The sequence below is a fragment of the Sorex fumeus genome, unplaced genomic scaffold (genome assembly GCF_029834395.1).
Source record: "Sorex fumeus unplaced genomic scaffold, SorFum_2.1 ptg000047l, whole genome shotgun sequence".
In the NCBI taxonomy this organism is placed as follows: Eukaryota; Metazoa; Chordata; class Mammalia; order Eulipotyphla; family Soricidae; genus Sorex; species Sorex fumeus.
In genome coordinates, this window is record NW_026606104.1 from 46,535,272 (window position 1) to 46,554,699 (window position 19,428).

General features: G+C 43.4%; 1 protein-coding gene across 13 annotated transcripts in view; it reads right to left on the bottom strand.

Moving 5' to 3' along the window:
- Positions 1–19,428, bottom strand: part of PUM1 (pumilio RNA binding family member 1) — a 145,668-nt gene that overhangs the window by 102,358 nt on the left and 23,882 nt on the right. For all 13 annotated transcript variants that reach the window (XM_056122718.1, XM_056122717.1, XM_056122707.1 and 10 more), the window contains exon 3: positions 176–244. In XM_056122718.1, coding sequence (XP_055978693.1) covers positions 176–244 — 69 coding nt within the window. The remainder of the gene's footprint in view (positions 1–175; positions 245–19,428) is intronic.

The following is a 19,428-nucleotide window of genomic DNA, read 5'->3' on the forward strand; positions in this document are numbered from 1 at the left end:
TTATAATGAAATCATTTGGCAAAATTTTAAAATAGACATTCCTGTATCATGAGGATGGCAACAAGGAAAAGCAAGCACATAGTACTGGAGACTAGATTCAGACACATTTGATGAAGGACAGCTCCAACCTTCCCTTATAAGCAAGCCCACTTCTTTGATAAACCTGTCCACTTACCTCTCCCATAGCTCTTCCCTCCAGAGCAAGTGCTTGAAAATCATGATTCAGCTCATCCATAGAACGCACCTGTTGAAAAGAGTAAAGTTTCAGTTTAGTATCTTAGATCTTACATGCATATTAAACACAACTGAAAAGCTTCTCTAAGTTTACTTTTAGATACTGGCAGACAGCAATAAGTCATTAAAATTATAAAGATTCACTTACCTTAAACCATTTAAGGTTCCGCAATGACCCCTGATTTCTCCCCTCCCGTTCCCTTTTGTTTTTAAAACATGAAAAACACATAATCCAGAAAACTCAAAAACGAATTCTACAACATGAGAATTATGTTAGCTATTTTTTCATATACTTTAATTGGCTAAGCCAAGATCAACATGCTGAAGGGCAATGATATAGGATTTTGTGACTTAAACCTAATTACTAAATCAAAAACCACAAAGGTTGTACCATGAACAGTTAAGTATAAACTCAGGGGCTCATTTGATCCATGCTAGAATTTTGCTGGTAACCTCTGGGAAAGGTACCTTTAAGTTTTATAACAATGAGTGCCCAACATCTCCATACTGGAGATAAATTGAAACTCCTAGGATCTGAAGACCAGAAAAAAAAGGGAAAACTTTTCACAAGAATTCTCCAGACTCTGCCATCAAAATTATGTACTACCCACATTTTGGACCTCTCTAGGTTTAGGGGCTGGAGAGAGAGAAGAGCCTTCAGGTAACTTGCCTTGCATGTGGGTGACCTGGGTACAAGGATCCCCAGCACTCATATAATCCCTTGAGCTCCACCAGGAATGATCCCCGAGCAAAGAACCAGAAGTAAACCTGAGCACCACCAGGTGTGATCCAAAAACAAAACAAAACAAATCTAGGTTTCAATGACCTTATCCCTAAGGTCATTACCAAAAAGTAATACTGAAGGTTGTAAGTGTGAAACAGATTACTCCAAAGTCATTAATTCAAAAGTAAGTTGTTTTTCAATAGCTTACTGGTCCTCTCAGCTCTGAATAGCAAGGTATCACTACTGACGCTAGAGAACTTTTCCTTTTTTACTAAAGAGAAACATGCATCTGCCTACTTAAGAAGGACTAGTGACTGACTGAAACGAAACGCTTAAATCTTCTCGTTTGATCACCACCATCCCTATATACATCTCTATATATGCAAGGAAGGTTAAGCTAGAGAGAGTAAGGAAGGGAAAAGAAAACATGCAAGGAAGGTTACACTAGAGATTAAGGAAGGGAAAAGAAAACATGCGGAGAGGATAAGGGGGCAGGGGGGCGCCCATGGGGTTTGCTGAGTGAAAGTGCAACAAATACAGTATCTTACAAATACAGCAGACCTGGATCCAATTCTTGGCACCCCATATAATTCCCCAAACCCAGGCAGGCGTGATCCCTGAGCACCACCAGGAATAGCCAAAATGAGTGTTTTAAATCACATTTTCAAATTTCAGAGCTGATAATGTTACAAATGATACACTAAATTCACTAAGATGAAAGTTTGAGTGGGGTGGGGATGGGGGTGGCTGGAGAGATTGTACAATGGGTAGGTGCCTCCCGTGCACAAGATCTACTTGGCACCCCATATTGGCCCCCAAGCTCTACCAAAAGTAATCCTAGGAGTAAGCCCAGAGCACAGCTGGGTTTAACGGGAAAACAAACAAAAAAGCTGGGTGCTTTGGGTGGTCACTGAAGCTCAAAGTAGAGGGCCTGATAGTATACAGCCAGGTAGAGTGCTTGCATGGCACACAATTTCCCCAGGTTCAAGTCTAGGTACTTCATACATATGGTCCCTGAAGTCCCCCAGGAATGATACCAGAGTGCAGATCAAGGAGTAAACCCTGAGCACTGCCAGGTGACACCACCCTCCCCCCCGCCAAAAATAAGGCAGAACAAACAAACAAACAAAAAAAAGCTGAAACTCAATCATAAGAGAACACAGAGATACAGTGATATGATATGGTTGATATTAAGCTAAAAATAACTTAGAAGGCCTTGAAACAGAAGGTAGATCCAATTAGTCGAGGTGTTAGTCATGCAACTGAATAAGTTCTTAAACTACTAACAGAGTAAGGGATGGGGAGGAAAAATTGTTAGCTAAAAACAAATGTTAGATTAAATCATTCACCTTCAGGCCAGATCTAATATTTACAAAGCATATAAATCAAATGCCCAAAGCCCTACACCTAGCTCTTTCTGTGGAATTAAATTATGTATTTAACTAGAAGAAGGCAATTTGTTGGGTGATTTGTCTGAGGACATTGGCTGTGCTTAGTGGCTACTCCTGGCTAGGTCCCACATACACAGGGATCTGAACCCAAGCCCTCTGCATGCAAAGCATGTGTTCCAGCTGTCTGTGTCATCAACCTGGTCAGAGACGATTCAAAACAAAAAATCTAAGTTAGTTTTAACCAAGAATGTTGACAATTCTTTTTTTGGGGGGGAGAGGGGAGGAGGGAGTGAGGGTCTGAGCTGGGACTGAACCTGGGTTGACCATTTGCAAGGCAAGAGATCTGCCAACTGTACTATCTCTCCAACCTAAACACTGTTGGAAATTTATTGAGAAATATCAATAAAAAGTGAGTTAAGGCAGAAAATGGAGAACACACAATATGAGTATTTTTAAATTTGTTACAACAGTCTTACCATGGTTATTCCCTAAGAAATTAGCAATAGAGAATCTCATTGCCGCAGAATTGTCCCAGGTGAACCTGGTCTCTGGGCTAAGACCTCTGGAGTTTTCTCAGAGGCTCAGCATCCCAACCACACCCAACATTCTCCAGCATATAAACAGCCCAGCTTCACAGCTCCAAGACTTGAAAAGATGCCAAGCTGCTAAACTGGCCCAGTTCCACAGCTCCTGGAGCTCACAGTTGCATATATCACCTAATTTCACTATCCTGAAAGCCCAATAGGAGCACAGCAAATTACATGGGAAAGTTGTGTAGAAACTCACAAAGTTTAATGAGCAAAAAGGCTCAACTAGCACCAAACTGGTCAGTAAATCCTCAATGACTATTGTAACACCATTGTGAGCAGACACAAGTTGTAACAAGCAACATAAAGAAAATTACTTTGTGCCAAATAAGGGGGCAGGCTTAGGGATTAGTGGGAAACTGGGGACAATGGTGGAGGGAAGGTCACAACTGTGGTGGCATTGGTACTGGAATAGTAACTACCTGAAACTGTATTATGAGCAACGCTGTAAAACTTTGTAAATCATTGTTTTTAAATAAAGTTTCAAACATTGAAAAAAATAGGGGCTGGAGAGATAGTACAGCAGGTAGGGTGTTTGCCTAGCACAAAGCTGACCCAGGTTCAAGCCCCACATCCAATATGTTTCCCCAAGTCCTCCAGGAATGATCCCTGAGTGCAGAGCCAGGAGTGAACTCTGAGCACCTCTGGGTGTGCTCCTCCCCCCCCACACACACTCAAAAACTAGAAACAGATCCTGAGAGGTCAGAGAGATAGTTCAGCGGGTAAAGCTTGCAAATGACCAAACCAGGTTTTATTCTTGGCACCATATATGGTGCCCCGGACATGGTATCCCAAACACAGAGACAGTAGTAAGCCCTAAGTAACACCAGGTATAGAGATAAGGAGAGAGGAGGGAAGGGGAAGAGAGGAAAGAGGAAGGGAGTGGGAGAGAACTACCACTGCTAAACAATGTTTCCAAGATCTAAATCCAGGTTATTCAATTTAAAGTGCAATATACTCTATTATAAAACTGCCTCATTGGCACCATGGGAAGTTCCCACTTAGAGCGTATGCTACCTCTAAATTTCTCTTCATCAATTCCCAAGATTATGCTATGCTTCTGTTACCCTCTTTCTCTTTCTTAAAAAGTTTCAATGCCTGCTTTCTACTTCACTTCCTAGTCTAAAATATATAATTTGGCAACTGAAGTCAGTTTTTCTCATGGAGTTGTTTGGGGCCCAGGATCAAACCCATGAAGCATGCTACATCCTCAGCCACTCACAACATATATAACATTAAATATAAAAAACAGTAAAACCTAGTACTATAAATCATATCTGGAAAATTACAAACTAAAAGTTTTACTTTACAAATCTTTATTTTATTTGAAGAATCATTCTGAAGTGTCTGTTCTATTATCAACCCTTGTTAAGTTCCACTTCCATCCCACCATGTTGGATTATAGTTCTAAACATTTTAAGAAGTAACACTGGTTTCTCCTGGCTCCTCCCACAGGTGTTACCTCCATCACAGTGCTCCCAGGCACACCCAACTTCATGAGGCACTCCTAATCCTGTTTATCTTTAACCTCTCCTTTGTGATCTTCTTCCCCTATCTGTTAATCGCTAATATCCCCACATCATACCCTGTGACTTGTAAAATCAAATTCATTTGAGTATCAAATTCATCTTGTATATCTAAGTGAAATACTACTTTTCTTTTTCCTTTATGTCCTCTGCAGAGTTTACTTTAGAGCCAGTAGTAAACCCTAAGTATCACCAGCTATAGAGTATGTCCTTTTAATATACACACAGGAAGACAGTCAATGCTATGCTTTTGTAACAGTCAATATACACACAGTTAACAGTTAATATACACACAGGAAAACAGTCAATGCTACGCTTTTGTAACTGACTCCAAATAATATTTAATCCTGGGCACCTGTCACATTTACTTGACTTAAGCCTCAGTTGCCCTTACTTCCTAACACCCCCAAAAGAAGGATCCCAGCAAGGGACTTGGATAAACCCTGGGCAAGCTGCAAGCTACCCTGGCATCGAAAAGGTACAGGCTAAGAGCCATTAAAAGTATAAGAGCATTAAGAGTACGGTCATGGAACAACCTCTATCATGACCCAAAAAGAAGTAACTAAATATGAACCCCGCTGTGGATAGAAAAGACTAACCCTGGCCTGAGGGCTGTAGTCTGGGATCTATAGCGGCATATCCCCAAGAAGAGACACTTTAAGCTTAATACATCTCTTATGTGTCCATACAAAATAACTAGAAATATTTTAAGAAGTAAATTTAAGATGACCACTTAAATGGATACTGGTTTTAAAAAGGAGAAAGCAAATATGCCCTTAGATGGAATTCCACCCTTTGATGATCTCCTAGCAGGAATCTAGAGTGCTGAGCACTTAGATGAGATTTTGTCCTCCAGCATGTCTACTAGAACTTCCCCTGAAGGAAAGACTTTCTATCTGTTCAACATTATTTATGATAATGTTCAACCATACACATGTGTAACTGCTACTCCCAACCCTTTATGATATCTCTGTAACTAACACTGTGAGACTTTAATAAACAGCCACTGATTACCAACCAGCCTAGTGGCCCCTGTTCCTTCGTTTGTCCACTGCCATCGGCTGGCCAGGTGGGGGGGATGGTGACAGGCCCAAAATGCTCCAAGAGGACCCTCAGGTCACTGCGGGCTGGCCGGTCACCATCCATCCAGGAACAGTGACACCAATATCACAGACATTTATCAGAATCATCGATGAATACACTACACTTCACTGAAAAACTGAGATAAGATGGGCTACTTTGCAAACATGCTATAATCATTGAGACAAAATGTCCACTACATCTCAGACACTTAGTCAACCTCATACAACACAGAAAGTTCTCTTTCAAGTAGTGAATTCCTCCTTTACCCCCATGTTTTATCCCTTCTCCATCTCACCCCCCCAAGCCCCCACTCAGTAGAGAGCAAACGTCATCACTGGGAGGAGACAGCCAGCAGGCTCTAGTTTAGCATCTCCATGATCAACATATTAGAAGGCCTTCATGCTAAGGTCTAGCTTTACTCAAACCAAGCATTTCAAAGAACATCTCTTTTTCTTTCTTCTCATTTTCCACCTAAATCATCATTCAGAAAAACTTCCATTCTCGGTCCAGAGTGACATTACAATGCATGTGGCTGACCCAGATTCCATCCCTGGCATCCCATTTGGTCCCCTGAGCACCACCAACAGTGATCCCTGAGTGCAGAGCTGGAAGTAACCCCTGAGCATCACTGGCTGTGCCCCTACCCCCCCTCCCAAAAAACCTTCCATTTTCATCCTGTCAGAAAAGATCACCCCTCCAAAGGCATCATCACAGGCCCAAACTTATGTTCTTTATTTCGGGGGAGGGAGGGAGTGGTCTTTAAGAACTCATTTTAAAAAGCAAATAAATGTGCCACTACTCCAATGGACCAACTCCACCACTCCTGTAATAATCTCTGCAGAGACGATAAACTGCAGAAATTCCAGGTACTGGCATCCAGGCTGAGAACTCTTGGGTCTTCTGAGAGTGGGTGTGGGCTTCCTCCCCTGATCCCCAGCCCCAGCTACTTCCAGAAGCCCTGGCAGCCACACCCATCTCCTACAGTCACCACCATGCGAACGCATTAGCCCAGTCCTAGAGATCCTGAAAGTTTCTAGACCAAGCAGCCTCATACAAGGCCCCGGGCACCTCCAAATTCCATTAATACTGAAAATCCAGTAGGAGGCACCAAATTAGAAGGGAAAGTAACAGAAGCCAACAACTCAACAAACAAAAACTGTAACACAGAAGGCTCAACTACGTAGTTGCAACAAACAGCTTAGTAAATCTTCAGACAAGGACTTAACAACCCATAGTAAGATAAACAATTTCATAAATTTTCTTTTATTAAAGCATTTTTAATATTTTCTTTAGACATTTAGTTGTAACAAGCAACTTAAAATAAATTATTGCATGCCTGCTAGGGGGGCAGGCTTTGAGTGTGGTGTTGGAATATTGAAAGCCCATAACTGTATGTGAACAACTTTGTAAACCATAGTGTTAAAATTTAAAAGTCTTTCAGGGGGCTGGAGCCATAGCACAGTGGGTAGGGCATTTGCCTTGCACACAGCCGACCCGGGTTTGATTCACAGCATCCCATATGGTCCCCCAGCACCACCAGGAGTGATTCCTGAGTGCATGAGCCAGGAGTGACCCCTGTGCATTGCCAGGTGTGACCCAAAAAGCAAAACAAAACAAAACAAAAACCTTTCATTTTTTTAATTACAAATAAAAATAAAAAGCAAGCTAATGAATGGGGAGGAAATGAGGGTGAGGGAAGAAAGAAAACAAACTCAGTGAGCTCATTTCAAAATTCTTCATTCCTTAACCACTATGGCATGATCTTCTGATTCTCCTAACGCTCTTTAAATTTTGTCTTTTTCTGTCAGCCAACTTAAGTTTAATCAGAAAAGAAAATTTGGAGCCAAGAAGCCAAGGCAATAGCTCAAAGGGCCAGAGCATGTGCTCTGCATGCAAGCAAGAATCCCAAGTTCAATCTCCAGCACCAAAAATTCCCTAACCACTGGGATTTGAAACACGATGTAAAATGGAAAGTAGCCTCCAGTATCACTAGTGTAACTCAAAAATCAAAAAACAAAATTGAAACTAGATTTAAGCACAAAGGAACGCAAAATAAAAATTAACAATCCGCGAGAGAGAAAATTTAATCCTCAACAATACACGGTCCCCCTAACGTAACTAGGAGTAACCCTCGAGTTCCAGTAGGTGTAGTTCCCTCCATAAGTAACAAGACAAGGTTTGGCTTGTTTTCTTTGTGGTGCTAGGAATCAAATCTCAAGGGCCTCAACCATGTAAGATAAGTATTCTACCACTAAACTACATTCTCACTCTCCATGTATTCACAATTTGTAATTTGTTAGTTTTTCAGGCAAGTATTATGGAATATTAAACCTCAAAGAACAAAATAAAGCAGAGTGATAGTTCAGCCAATAGGTGACTTGCCTTCCACACAGCAAACCACATTCAATCCTGGGGCTCCCACATTATTTCCCAAAGCTTGCCAGGAGTGATCCTGGGCTAAGCAAGGAGTAAGCCCTGAGCACTGTAAGTGTTGCCCAAAAACAAAACAAAAATAAATAAATAAACACAATAGATATCATGGTAGATGAATGCGCCATCCCACAAAGGGATGACACACGGTGCCAGGGACAAAACCATGGTCTGTGGCCTGCAAAGCAAGTGCCTTAACTGCTGAACTGTCTCTCTGGCCCCTGAGTATTTTTAAAGCACATTGCAAGTTTACATTTTAAGACAAATTAACTCAAGCTAGCTACATATTGCACTTAGATGGGTAAAATTCAATGTATCAACAGTTTTTGTTTGTGGGCCACACCCTGGAACCATAAGGGGTACCCAGGATCAAACCCAGGTGTCAGGGATCAAGCCCTGTTGGGCTGGTCATAAGGCAAGTGTCCTACCCTCTTACTAACTTTCCAGCCCCACATCAACACTTTTTGAGTCTTTCACGAAACAAGCACTTTTCAAGACATCTTCAAAAGGCAACTTCATGATCTCTGATACTTCTGACCAAAAACCTCAAGCATTCTCCTGAAAGACCAGGTCCCTACCACTGAGGAGAAACGATGAGATGACCTGATCATATTTCTCTCTGTATTTGCTGAGATGGCTTTGGAGAGAAAAACTTAAATGCTGACTGGAGAGAGAGTACAGTGGGCAGGGTGTTTTACTTTGCATGCTGCCAACCAGGATTCACTCCTGAGCACTCCATATGGTTCCTGAAACCCTACCAGGAGTGACTTGAGCACAGAGCCAGGAGTTAGCTTTGAACACTGCTAGGTGTATCCCCAACCTCCCCCCCCCCCCCAAAGAGAAAACAAAAAAATATAGCAAAAGAAAAACTGAAGTATCCTGAATAATATGCTGCTGCAGGGATGTGGAGAGTTCAGGGAGCAGGAGTGCATACACTGCACACCTAAGAACCAAGTTCAATCCCCAGCAGTGCATGCCCATTCCCATGCCCGTTCCCATGCCCAGCAAAGCTTGGCATCCAGCCAGGTTGACCAAGTAAAACCCGTCCCCGACTTCCTAATAACTGCTAAGGAGGGACCAGAATGATAAGGTGCTTGCAGTTACAGTGCTTACCTTGCATGCAGGCGACCAGGATTCCCATCCCCAGCACCACATAGGATTCCCAAGCTCCTCCCAGTAGTGATTCCTGAGTGCAGAGCCAGGAGTAAGCTCTGAGCACTGGCAAATATAGCGCAACACAGCCCCATCCCACCCCCCACTACCACCACCACCACCACCACCAAAACAAAAACGAAATGCTAGAGAGATAACCCACCAAAAATTTTTTTAATTAGGCTGTGATTTTTTTTAATTAGGCAGGATTGTGGCTTGGGATCAAGTAAAAAAAAAAAAAACAGTAATTAGAAGAGAAAATGTGCCAAAAAGAGCAATAGCCAGAGTCTATGGAGCATGTACATAAAAAGAAACTTCCCCCAGTGCCCAAGAGTGCCCACATATGTTATTTCCTGCTCTGGGAATCAGAGAGAAACCTAGAGTATTTTTATTAAACGCCCTGAACATTAGCTAACTAGAACAGAATGGGCACTTGAGCAATGCTCAAGAGGACCCAGAGACCACTCCAAAAAACACTGTGCCACTCAGTCCAATGTTAGGGCCTGGTGATGCAATGCAGCTCAGGACCTGCAATGCTGTGAGAGGTGCTGAGGCCTTCTGACAGATTTATACCCAGGAATACTTGGGGGTGCCAAATGATGCCAGAAGTGATCTCTGGGCCTCTGGGCTCTCTATAGCTCTTTGAGCTATCACTCTGAACCCCCTTATTTTAAAGTTTATGCTAATGTAGGGGGAGTGGCAGGGGCAGGGGGGGGTTCTAGCAGTTCTTGGAGACTACTCCCGGCTCTTAATTCAGGGGCTACTCCTGGTAGTGCTCAGGGGACCCAATAGTAGAAATGGTACTGGGAATTGAAACTGGGTCCTAAAGCATGTGCTAAGACCTTTGAGCTATCTCTCTGGGACATGTGTCATTTACTGTTGTGATGCCAGAGATCAAACCCAGGGTTCTCAAACATGCAAGACTGAGCCACATCACCCGCCCTAGAATGTATTTCTATACCATAAGACTAAAACTGTCTTCACAAGAATATTGCTTTTCCTTAGCCACCAAATCAAAGTTGACAAGCACTTTTCTTGTACACCCCAAGACCTTTGTTCTCATGGTCAAGTTACTGCACAGGTAAGCCTACATCACAATGGCTCCATTTCACCAACAGAGATTCAGAACAAGCAGAACTGTGCCAAGAACCATTACGGCAAGAAGATACCAGTGAGAAAAACACAAGCAAATACAGAAGAAACTTGAGCAATGAGAGGAGGAAATGGAATATGAGAATCAACCTAAATTTAATTATCAAGGGAAAAATATAGAACTCTACTCTACACCATGTTCTTCTATTCCACTACTATCTGCATCTGCATAATAATACAAACTAGCAATTTCTGGAATTTGCTTTGTGACCGGCGCTATGAAGCTCTGAGTCCAATACTTGACACCTCAAAAAACAAAATCCCTAGCCTTGGCTTAAGAGGTTGTAAGCCCTACTATATTTTATTTATGAATTTTTAACTCTAATTTATTCACTATAATAGTAAATGTCTTCATTATATATTATAAACTTGCTTATTCATTTAATGATGTAAATAACATTAAGTAACAGGGGTTTTATTTGTACTTCAAGGCTCTGTGCTGCAACAGATAACATTCCACTTTATATAAGGAAAAAGAAGGAATCACAAAAGTTGTCCAAGGTCAAAAAGCTGGTAAGAATTAGAATTAAAATTCAGGCCTTTACTACTTCCCTCCCCCTGATCTCATCAAAGCACAAAAGCTCTACTACACCTGGGCTAAACATCTGTGGTTCCAACAATTGACTACTAAGCTATTTTTATACTCTGCTGGGAAAATGGGAGAGATGAAGTCATCATAGCAGTCAGAATCGCTGACTTCTATACTGCTTAATTTTCGGTATTTTTATTATTATTTATCATTAAAACTTATATAATAGGGCTGCAGAGAAGGCACAAAAGGCTGAGTGCATCGTATTCTTTGCATGCTGGAGGCCTGGGTTCAATCCAGGCCATGGTATGGCTCCCTGAATACCACTGAGAGTCACCCCAACACAGAGCCAGGAGTAGCTCCAACTCACTACCATGTATGTCACTGTCCTGTATGTCACTGTCCTCCCGTTCATTGTTCATCGATTTGCTCGAGCGGGCCCAGTAACGTCTCCATTGGAGACTTTGCTGTTACTGTGTTTGGCATATCCAATACGTCACGGGTAGCTTGCCAGGCTCTGCTGTGCGGGCAAGATACTCTCGGTAGCTTGCCGGGCTCTCCGAGAGGGGCGGAGGAATCGAACTCGGGTCGGTCATGTTGGCTGCAGTGCAAGGCAAACGCCCTACCGCTGTGCTATTGCTCCAGTCCACCACCAGGTAAAGCAAAAATAAATTAAGAAATAAAGTACTACTAAAATTACACATTGGTTACATGATAATTCTTCAGTATCTGTATTGCAAACCATGATGCCCAAAAGGAGGGGGGAGGAAGAGAGGGAGAAAGGGAAAGAAGGAGAGAAGAGAAGGAGACAAGAAGAGAGGGAGAGAAGAGGGAGGGAGATCGGGAGAGGAGGTTGGGAGAGGGGGAGAAAGAGGGAAAGAGAGGGAAGAGGAGGAGGAGGAGGGGGAGGGAGAGAGAGAGAAAGAGAGAGAGCCTGCCATGTGGGGTGGTGAGGTGGCAAGAGTGAAAGTGGGTACATTGGTGGTGGGAAACGTACACTGCACACTGGTAAAGGGATGGGTGTTGGAACATGATATGACTGAACTTCAATCGTGAAAAACTTTGTAACTGTATCTCACTGTGATTCAATTTTTAAAAATAGTTTTTAATAAATAAAATTACACATTGGGGCCTAAGAGATAGTACAGAGGTAAGACTCTTGCCTTTGTGCCCTATCAAAGGTCAGAATCACAGTACCCTCAAAAAAAATTCTAAAATAATTATTACTGGTTTTTTCGATTCTAGAGAAGTTCATATATTTGAAGATTTGGGTTTTGGGGGGTGGGGGAGGTGGTTTGTTTGTTTGGAGGCTACACCTGGCAATGATCAGGGTTAAGTCCTGGCTCTGCACTCAGAAATCACTCCTGGTGGGAATGGGGGCCCATATGGGATGTGGAGGATCAAATTCTTGCCAGAGTGCAAGGCAAGTGCCTTACCTACTATACTATCTCTCCAGATCCAGAGAAGCTTGTATAAACACACATTTCTCTCTCTCCTCTCCTGGTTCTATCCCTGGCACCCCATACGATCCCCCAAGTTCACACTAGGAGTTATCACTGAGTGCAGATAAGCCCTGAGCATCACCAAGTGTGGCGGGGGTGGGGAGAAGGTTGAGGAGAGGGGAAGGATGTATAAAAATTATAGGGTCTAGCAGGAGAAATAGTAGAGGGGTTAAAGTTCTTGCCTTGCCCTTGCAGTTGACCCTGGTTCAAATCCCTGGCATCATATATTGCCCCAGGAATACAGTCAGGGGTCACTTCTGAGCACAGAACCAGGAATAGCAGGGTACTTCCTGCCAGAAAAAAAGAAAAAAAGACTTAGGCCAAAGTGATAGTACCACAGGTAAGGCACTTGCCTTGCACACAGCTGATCCTGGGTTCAGTCCCCAGCACAATGCACTACTAGGAGTGATCCCTGAATTCAGAGGCAGAAGTAAGCCCTAACACTACCATGCACAGCAAAAAAGAAAAAAAAAATGTTTATGGGGCCAGAGAGAGAGTAAAAGGGATAGGAGAAAGATTAAATGTAGGATACTACACTGTTTTGTCCTTCCTCAGGTAGCTTAGGATATCAGTGTTCCCCCCAGAGTCACTCCCATTCTTTTGTTTATTTGTAACTACTTCTCTATACTCTTCCCTGAACAGTTAATCAGCTTATTCCCCTAATCAGATTCTGTTAATTTATAAGGTCAGATCTTTCTAAGACACTGAACTTGTATTATAAGTTAATACTGCCTTTCTCCTCTCCTTAGTCTTTTGAATAGTTTACCTTAAAGCAGTGTCCTTTCTGTATGGACACAGGAAGACAGTTAATATTATGCTTTGTAACTTGGGAGCTGATTGATTCCGAATAATATTTACACTTGGGCATCTGCTTTCTTCACTCAGTTGCCCTTAGTTCCTAGCACCCCAAAAGCAGGGTCCTGACGAGGGACTGAATGGATCCAGGGCAAGCTGTGAGCTACCCTGGCATCGAAATGGGCCAAGCCAAAGTGCCGCAATACTCAACTATAAGTTGAGGGCATGATCATGGACAAATGCTGTCATGATCCAAAAGTAAGTAACAATGAGACCAGGATCCTGCTGGGGCTAGGAAGTCTAACCTGGCCTGAAGGACTGCGGAATATATAGTGAGATGTCCTCAGGAAGAACCAAACTGTAAGTTTATATCTCTTACTGTGCTCATACACAATGACATTGCTAGAAATATTAGAAATAGATTTACTACAACTATTTAAGTAGATTACTAGCTGAGGAAAGAACACAACCTTGTTGGAATCCCACCATTGAGTGGATCTCCTAGTAATCTGGAGTAATCTCTTTAGATGAGATTTTATCCTTGAGTTAATCTCCTGGAGGAGTGGTCTTACCTCTTTGTTGATTTGTTAATGTTCAACCCATCTTTGTGTCACCACCCTACATGATTGCTATATAAACTAAGACTGTAAAATGGGAATAGGCTCGGGCTCCAGAGATCCAGAGATCCAGAGTCAGAGCGAGAGGGGCTCAAGCTTGAGAGAGAGAAAGGCTGTCCTGATCCAGGCCACAAACAGCGGCTCAAAAGAACCAAACGTGAGCGGTGAGACAGCCATCCAGCGAGCCCATGAACACACAACCTTCAATGTGCTAAGTTTTTCACAGTTTAGTTGCTTGCCTTGCATGTAGCAGACACTGATTAAACCCCCAGTACCACATGATCCCTGAGTACCACCAAGAAAGCTGGGAATAGTCCCCAACCATCACCAGGTGCAACCGCAAATTCTTCCCCACCAATAAAAAATGGGGGGAAGGCACCAGAGAGATAGCAGAGCAGGTAGGGCACTTGCCGTGCATGTGGCTGACCCTGGTTTGGTCCCCAGCATCCCTAGGCATCTCATATGGTCCCCCAAGCACTGTAAGGAGTGATTCCCAAGTGCAGAGTGAGAAGCAAGGGGGGGGGGGGGAATATGACCTCCCCCCGCCAAAAAAAAACTTATACAATGGTAAATCTTATTTGTGCTTGTTTTGAAACTATCAGTAATCATCTATCTAAATGGCATGTTTCTGACTTCCAAAGTACAGCTATATGAAAAACTTACATCGTTTTATACAGCTTTATATCTATGTACTTATATCCAAAAAATGTATATTGAGGGGCTAGAACAATAGCTCAAATGGATTATGTGCATGTTTTGCACTCTGGATACCTGAGTTCAATCCCCAGCATGACATGGTTCCCTGAGCAGCACCAGCAATGACACCCAAGAAATGTACCAGGAGTAGCCCCCGAGCACTGCTGGGTGTGGGTGGCCCCAAAACAAAAACAATTTATGAAAGTTGATCATCGATTTGCTCGAGCGGGCCCAGTAACGTCTCCATTGGAGACTTTGTTGTTACTGTGTCTGGCATATCGAATACGTCACGGGGAGCTTGCCAGGCCCTGCCGTGTGGGCGAGATACTCTCGGTAGCTTGCCGGGCTCTCCGAGAGGGGCAGAGGAATTGAACTCGGGTCGGCCATGTTGGCTGCGTGCAAGGCAAACGCCCTACCGCTGTGCTATTGCTCCAGCCCTAAGGTTGTACGAAGTCCTTCGCGAACACATGAAATGCTATCTCTTAGCAATAAGAAGCGTCACTGAGGGGCCGAAGCATAAAACAGTGGGTAGCGCATTTGCCTTGCACGTGGTATTTGCCTTGTACGCGGCCAACCAGGGTTTGATCCCCGGCATCCCATATGGTACTCAAAGCACTGCCAGGAGTATTCCTGAGTGCAGAGCCAGGAGTAACCCCTGTGCATCGCGGGGTGTGACCCAAAAAGAAGAAAAGAAAAAACAAAAGAAAAGAGGGGCTGGAGCAATAGTACAGCGGATAGGATATTTGCCTTGCACATGGCCAACCTGGGTTCGATTCCCAGCATACCATATGGTGCCCCAAGCACCACCAGGTATAATTCCTGAGCGCAAAGCCAGGAATAACCCTGTGCATCACCGGATGTGACCCAAAAAAAAAAAAAAGAAAAGAGACAATTCCATTAAAACAGCACCTCAAAAGCTAAATATCTGGGAATCAATTTAACAACGAAAGTGAACTAACAAAGAAGGTGAAAGACTAATCCAGAGAAAACGATAAATTACTGTTTCAAGAAACAGAAAGCTCCAGAAAATGAAAACATAATCTGTGTTCATGGACTGGAAGAATAAGCATCATTAAAATAACATTCTACCCAAAGTACTATGCAAATTCAATGCAGTTCCCATCAAAATTTCTATGACCTTCTTTAGAGACATGTAAAAATATGCTAACATGTATAAGGAGTAATAAAACTCCCTAACAAAAAAGCTATCCCAAGAAAATAGGAGACTTTTATTTCCCTCGACTTTAAATTATACTACCAAGACATACTAATCAAAACTGTGGTACTGTAATAAACGCACTTTCAGACTGGCGGAACATAACTGGGCGCCCAGAGATAAACCCTCATATGACAAAGGGGTTAGGTGCAATGAAGTAGCGCAAGGAACAAGTGGTGCTGGGAAAACTGGTTAGTCAAATGTAAAAACTTAAAAGTCTGTACCTCTATCCTACACCATACACAAGAGTTTACCCAAAATGACCTAAAGATTAAACACCCTGACATTAGACCTGAATCCACAGAATGTATCAAAGAAAATATAGGCAGAATTCTCTATGATATTAATGTCAGAAGCATCTTCAATGATTAAATGCTAAAGAAACAAAAGCAACAAACAAAAAGGGGCAGGGGCTGCAGCGATAGCACAGCGGGTAGGTTGTTTGCCTTGCACGCAGCCAACCCGGGTTCAATTCCCAGCATCCCGTATGGTCCCCTGAGCATTGCCAGGAGTAACTCCTGAGTGCATGAGCCAGGAGTTAAGCCTTGTGCATCGCTGGGTGTGACCCAAAAAGCAAAAAAAAAGGGGGGGGGGGGGGGCAACAAACTAAAAAAAGTTTCTGGACTACAAAAAAATCAATGACTAAAATAAATATGCACACTGGAGCGATAGCACAGCGGGTAGGGCTTTCGCCTTACAAGCGGCCAACATGGCCGACCCGAGTTCGATTCCTCCGCCCCTCTCGGAGAGCCCGGCAAGCTACCGAGAGTATTCGATATGCCAGACACAGTAACAACAAAGTCTCCAATGGAGACGTTACTGGGCCTGCTCGAGCAAATCGACGATCAACGGGAGGGCCTTTATCTTTTACTAGAGAGAAATGAGAGAAAATATTCACTCATCACATACCTGAGAAAGGGCTAATATCCAAAGTTTATAAAGCACCCACAAAATTTAACCAAAAAAGAAAAAGAATCTCAAGAAGTAGAGAGAAGGGAGCTGAGCTGCTGATTAAGCACTGGTGGCGGGGGCTGGAGCAATAGCACAGCGGGTAGGGCATTTGCCTTATATGTGGCCGACCCAGGTTCGATTCCCAGCATCCCATATGGTCCCCTGAGCACTGCCAGGAGAGATTCTTGAGTGCATGAACCAGGAGTAACTCCTGTGCGTCAACGGGTGTGACCCCCAAAAACAAACAAACAAAAAAAAGCACTGGCGGAGGTGTGGTAAGAAAAGAAACCTTAGCCACAGTTGGTTTAGCCTCTGGGAAACCAGTATGGAGACTTCTCAAGAAATGAAGAATGAAGACAAGAGTTTGTATATGACCCAGAGATTCCATTTCTTGGTATCTACCCCAAGAAAACAAAAACACTAATTTAAAAGTATATTTGAGGGGCTGGAACAATAATATAATGGATAAGATGTTTGCCTTGTATACAGCAAAACCACGTTCATTCTTCAGCATCCATTCGGTCTCTCAAGCCCACCAAGAGTGATCCCTGAACACAAAGCCAGGTGTAAACCCTCAGCACTGCCAGGTGGGGCCCCAAACAAAACCCCCAAAAAATAAAAAAGTATATTTGAGGGCTGGAGAGATAGTATAGCAGATGGGGTGCTTGCCTAGCACACAGCAAACCCAAGTTCAATTCCTGGCACCAGGAGTGATCCCTGAGCACAGCCAGGTATAGCCCGAACAGCTCCCTTTCCCCCCAAAAAAAGAAAGTGGGTAAAGATAGCTTCTCATCTAAAAGATGTTCCCCATCATTAGCCATCAGGGAAATTCAGGTTTAAAACATAAAGAGATTTCATTACACAGCTATTCATGGGTAAAATAAAATACAGTGACACCAATGCTGGCATGAACACAGAAAAACTGAATCATTCAAACATTGCTATTAAGTAAAATGAACACCCACTCAGGGAAACAATTTCAGGGGCCCAGAAATAGCTTGGTGGTAGAACGCCTGCCATGTGGCATGAAGGCTCTCACCTCACACGTAGAGTATGATCCCAGCCGCACCGCCATTACGGATCCCTGGCACTGCAACACAAGTGTGTGTTCCCTGGTCTATGCGTATAAGCACCTTAACTACAATGCACGAACCTTGGAGGGCCCAGACACCAACAGTGAGCATGGCAACCAGGAATGTTGGAACCTTGGTCATTGCAGCAATACATCAGAAGGAGGAAGGAAATCTAAACATGGAATAGGCTCCAGCAATTGCACTTATATCTATCCACGGGAAAAGAAAATGAAATTCACATGAAATTCATGCAAGAATGTTCTCAAAGGCCTTATATGCAGGAGCAAAAAATGGGGATCTGCTCAGATCATCAACAGGTTATTCAAACTGGTACAACCACATTGTGGCAGACCATGAAGCAACTAAAAGAAACTAACAATTGTTCATCAACTTGGATTAAACCCCAGAAAATGAAAAGAAAAAAATTAGCAAAAAAAAAGAGAGTACAAAGGTTAAGGCACTTGTCTTGCAAGGAGCTGAGCCTGGTTGAAACATCCAGCACCACATACTGTCCCCTGAGCACTTTCAGGAGTAATCCCTGAGCACAAATGTAGGAATAAACCCTGAGCACCACAGATGAGACATCCTAACAACAAAGGCAATTTCCCAGAGTCTAGATACTATTGTGGGGCTGGAGCAGTATCACAGCAGGTAGGGCATTTGCTTTGCATGTGGCCAATCCAGGTTCGATTCCCAGCATCCCATATGGTCCCCTGAGCACTGCCAGGGGTAATTCCTGAGTACAGAGTCAGGAGGAACCCCTGTGCATTGCCAGGTGTGACCCAAAAAGCCAAAAAAAAAAAACCACGGTTGTAACCAAATCACATAAACTATAACAAAATATATACATTGTTAAAAGGAATTGGAAGTTATAAGCTATAAGACTTCACTTAAAAATATTTTTGAAATGACAAAATGAAATTATAAAGATAAAAAATAAGGGGCCTGAGTGATAGTACAGTGGAGGGTCTTTGCCTTGCACATGGCCAACCAGGGTTCAATCCCCAGACACCCCATATTGATCCCCAAGCATACAAGGAGTAATTCCTGAGCACGAAGTCAGGAGTAACTCCTGAGTACTGCCGGACGTGACCCCCCAAACCAAATAAATAAGTAAATATTCCAGTTCAGTCCTACCGTTGTTCATCGATTTACTCGAGCGGGCCCAGTAACGTCTCCATCGTGAGACTTCTGGTTACTGTGTCTGGCATATCGAATACGTCACGGGGAGCTTGCCAGGCTCTGCCGTGCGGGCGAGATACTCTCGGTAGCTTGCCGGGCTCTCCGAGAGGGGCGGAGGAATCGAACTCGGGTCGGCCATGTTGGCTGCGTGCAAGGCAAGCGCCCTACCCGCTGTGCTATCGCTCCAGCCCAAGTAAATATTACTAATAAAAATAAATGAATAGAGTAGGGGTGACAGGAACCTTACCTATGCACCAGAAAAGAAAAAAAAAGGAATAATTACAAAATGGATAACTACCAGGATCACTGCCTGGCATCACCCTAGATGTGCCCGTGCCTGCAACGCTGAATCCTCAGGCCCTGCAGCCCAGTTACTCAGATATTGCTAGGAGCAGGCCCTGGGTTCGCTGAGCACTGTTTGTAAGCTCCCACCACCATACATAAAGGACAGTTAAATAGTCTGAATGGGGGGCTGGAGCGATAGCACAGCAGGTAGGGCGTTTGCCTTTCACACGGCCGACCCGGGTTTGATTCCCAGCATCCCTTGTGGTCCCCTCAGCACCACCAGGAGTGATTCCTGAGTGTATG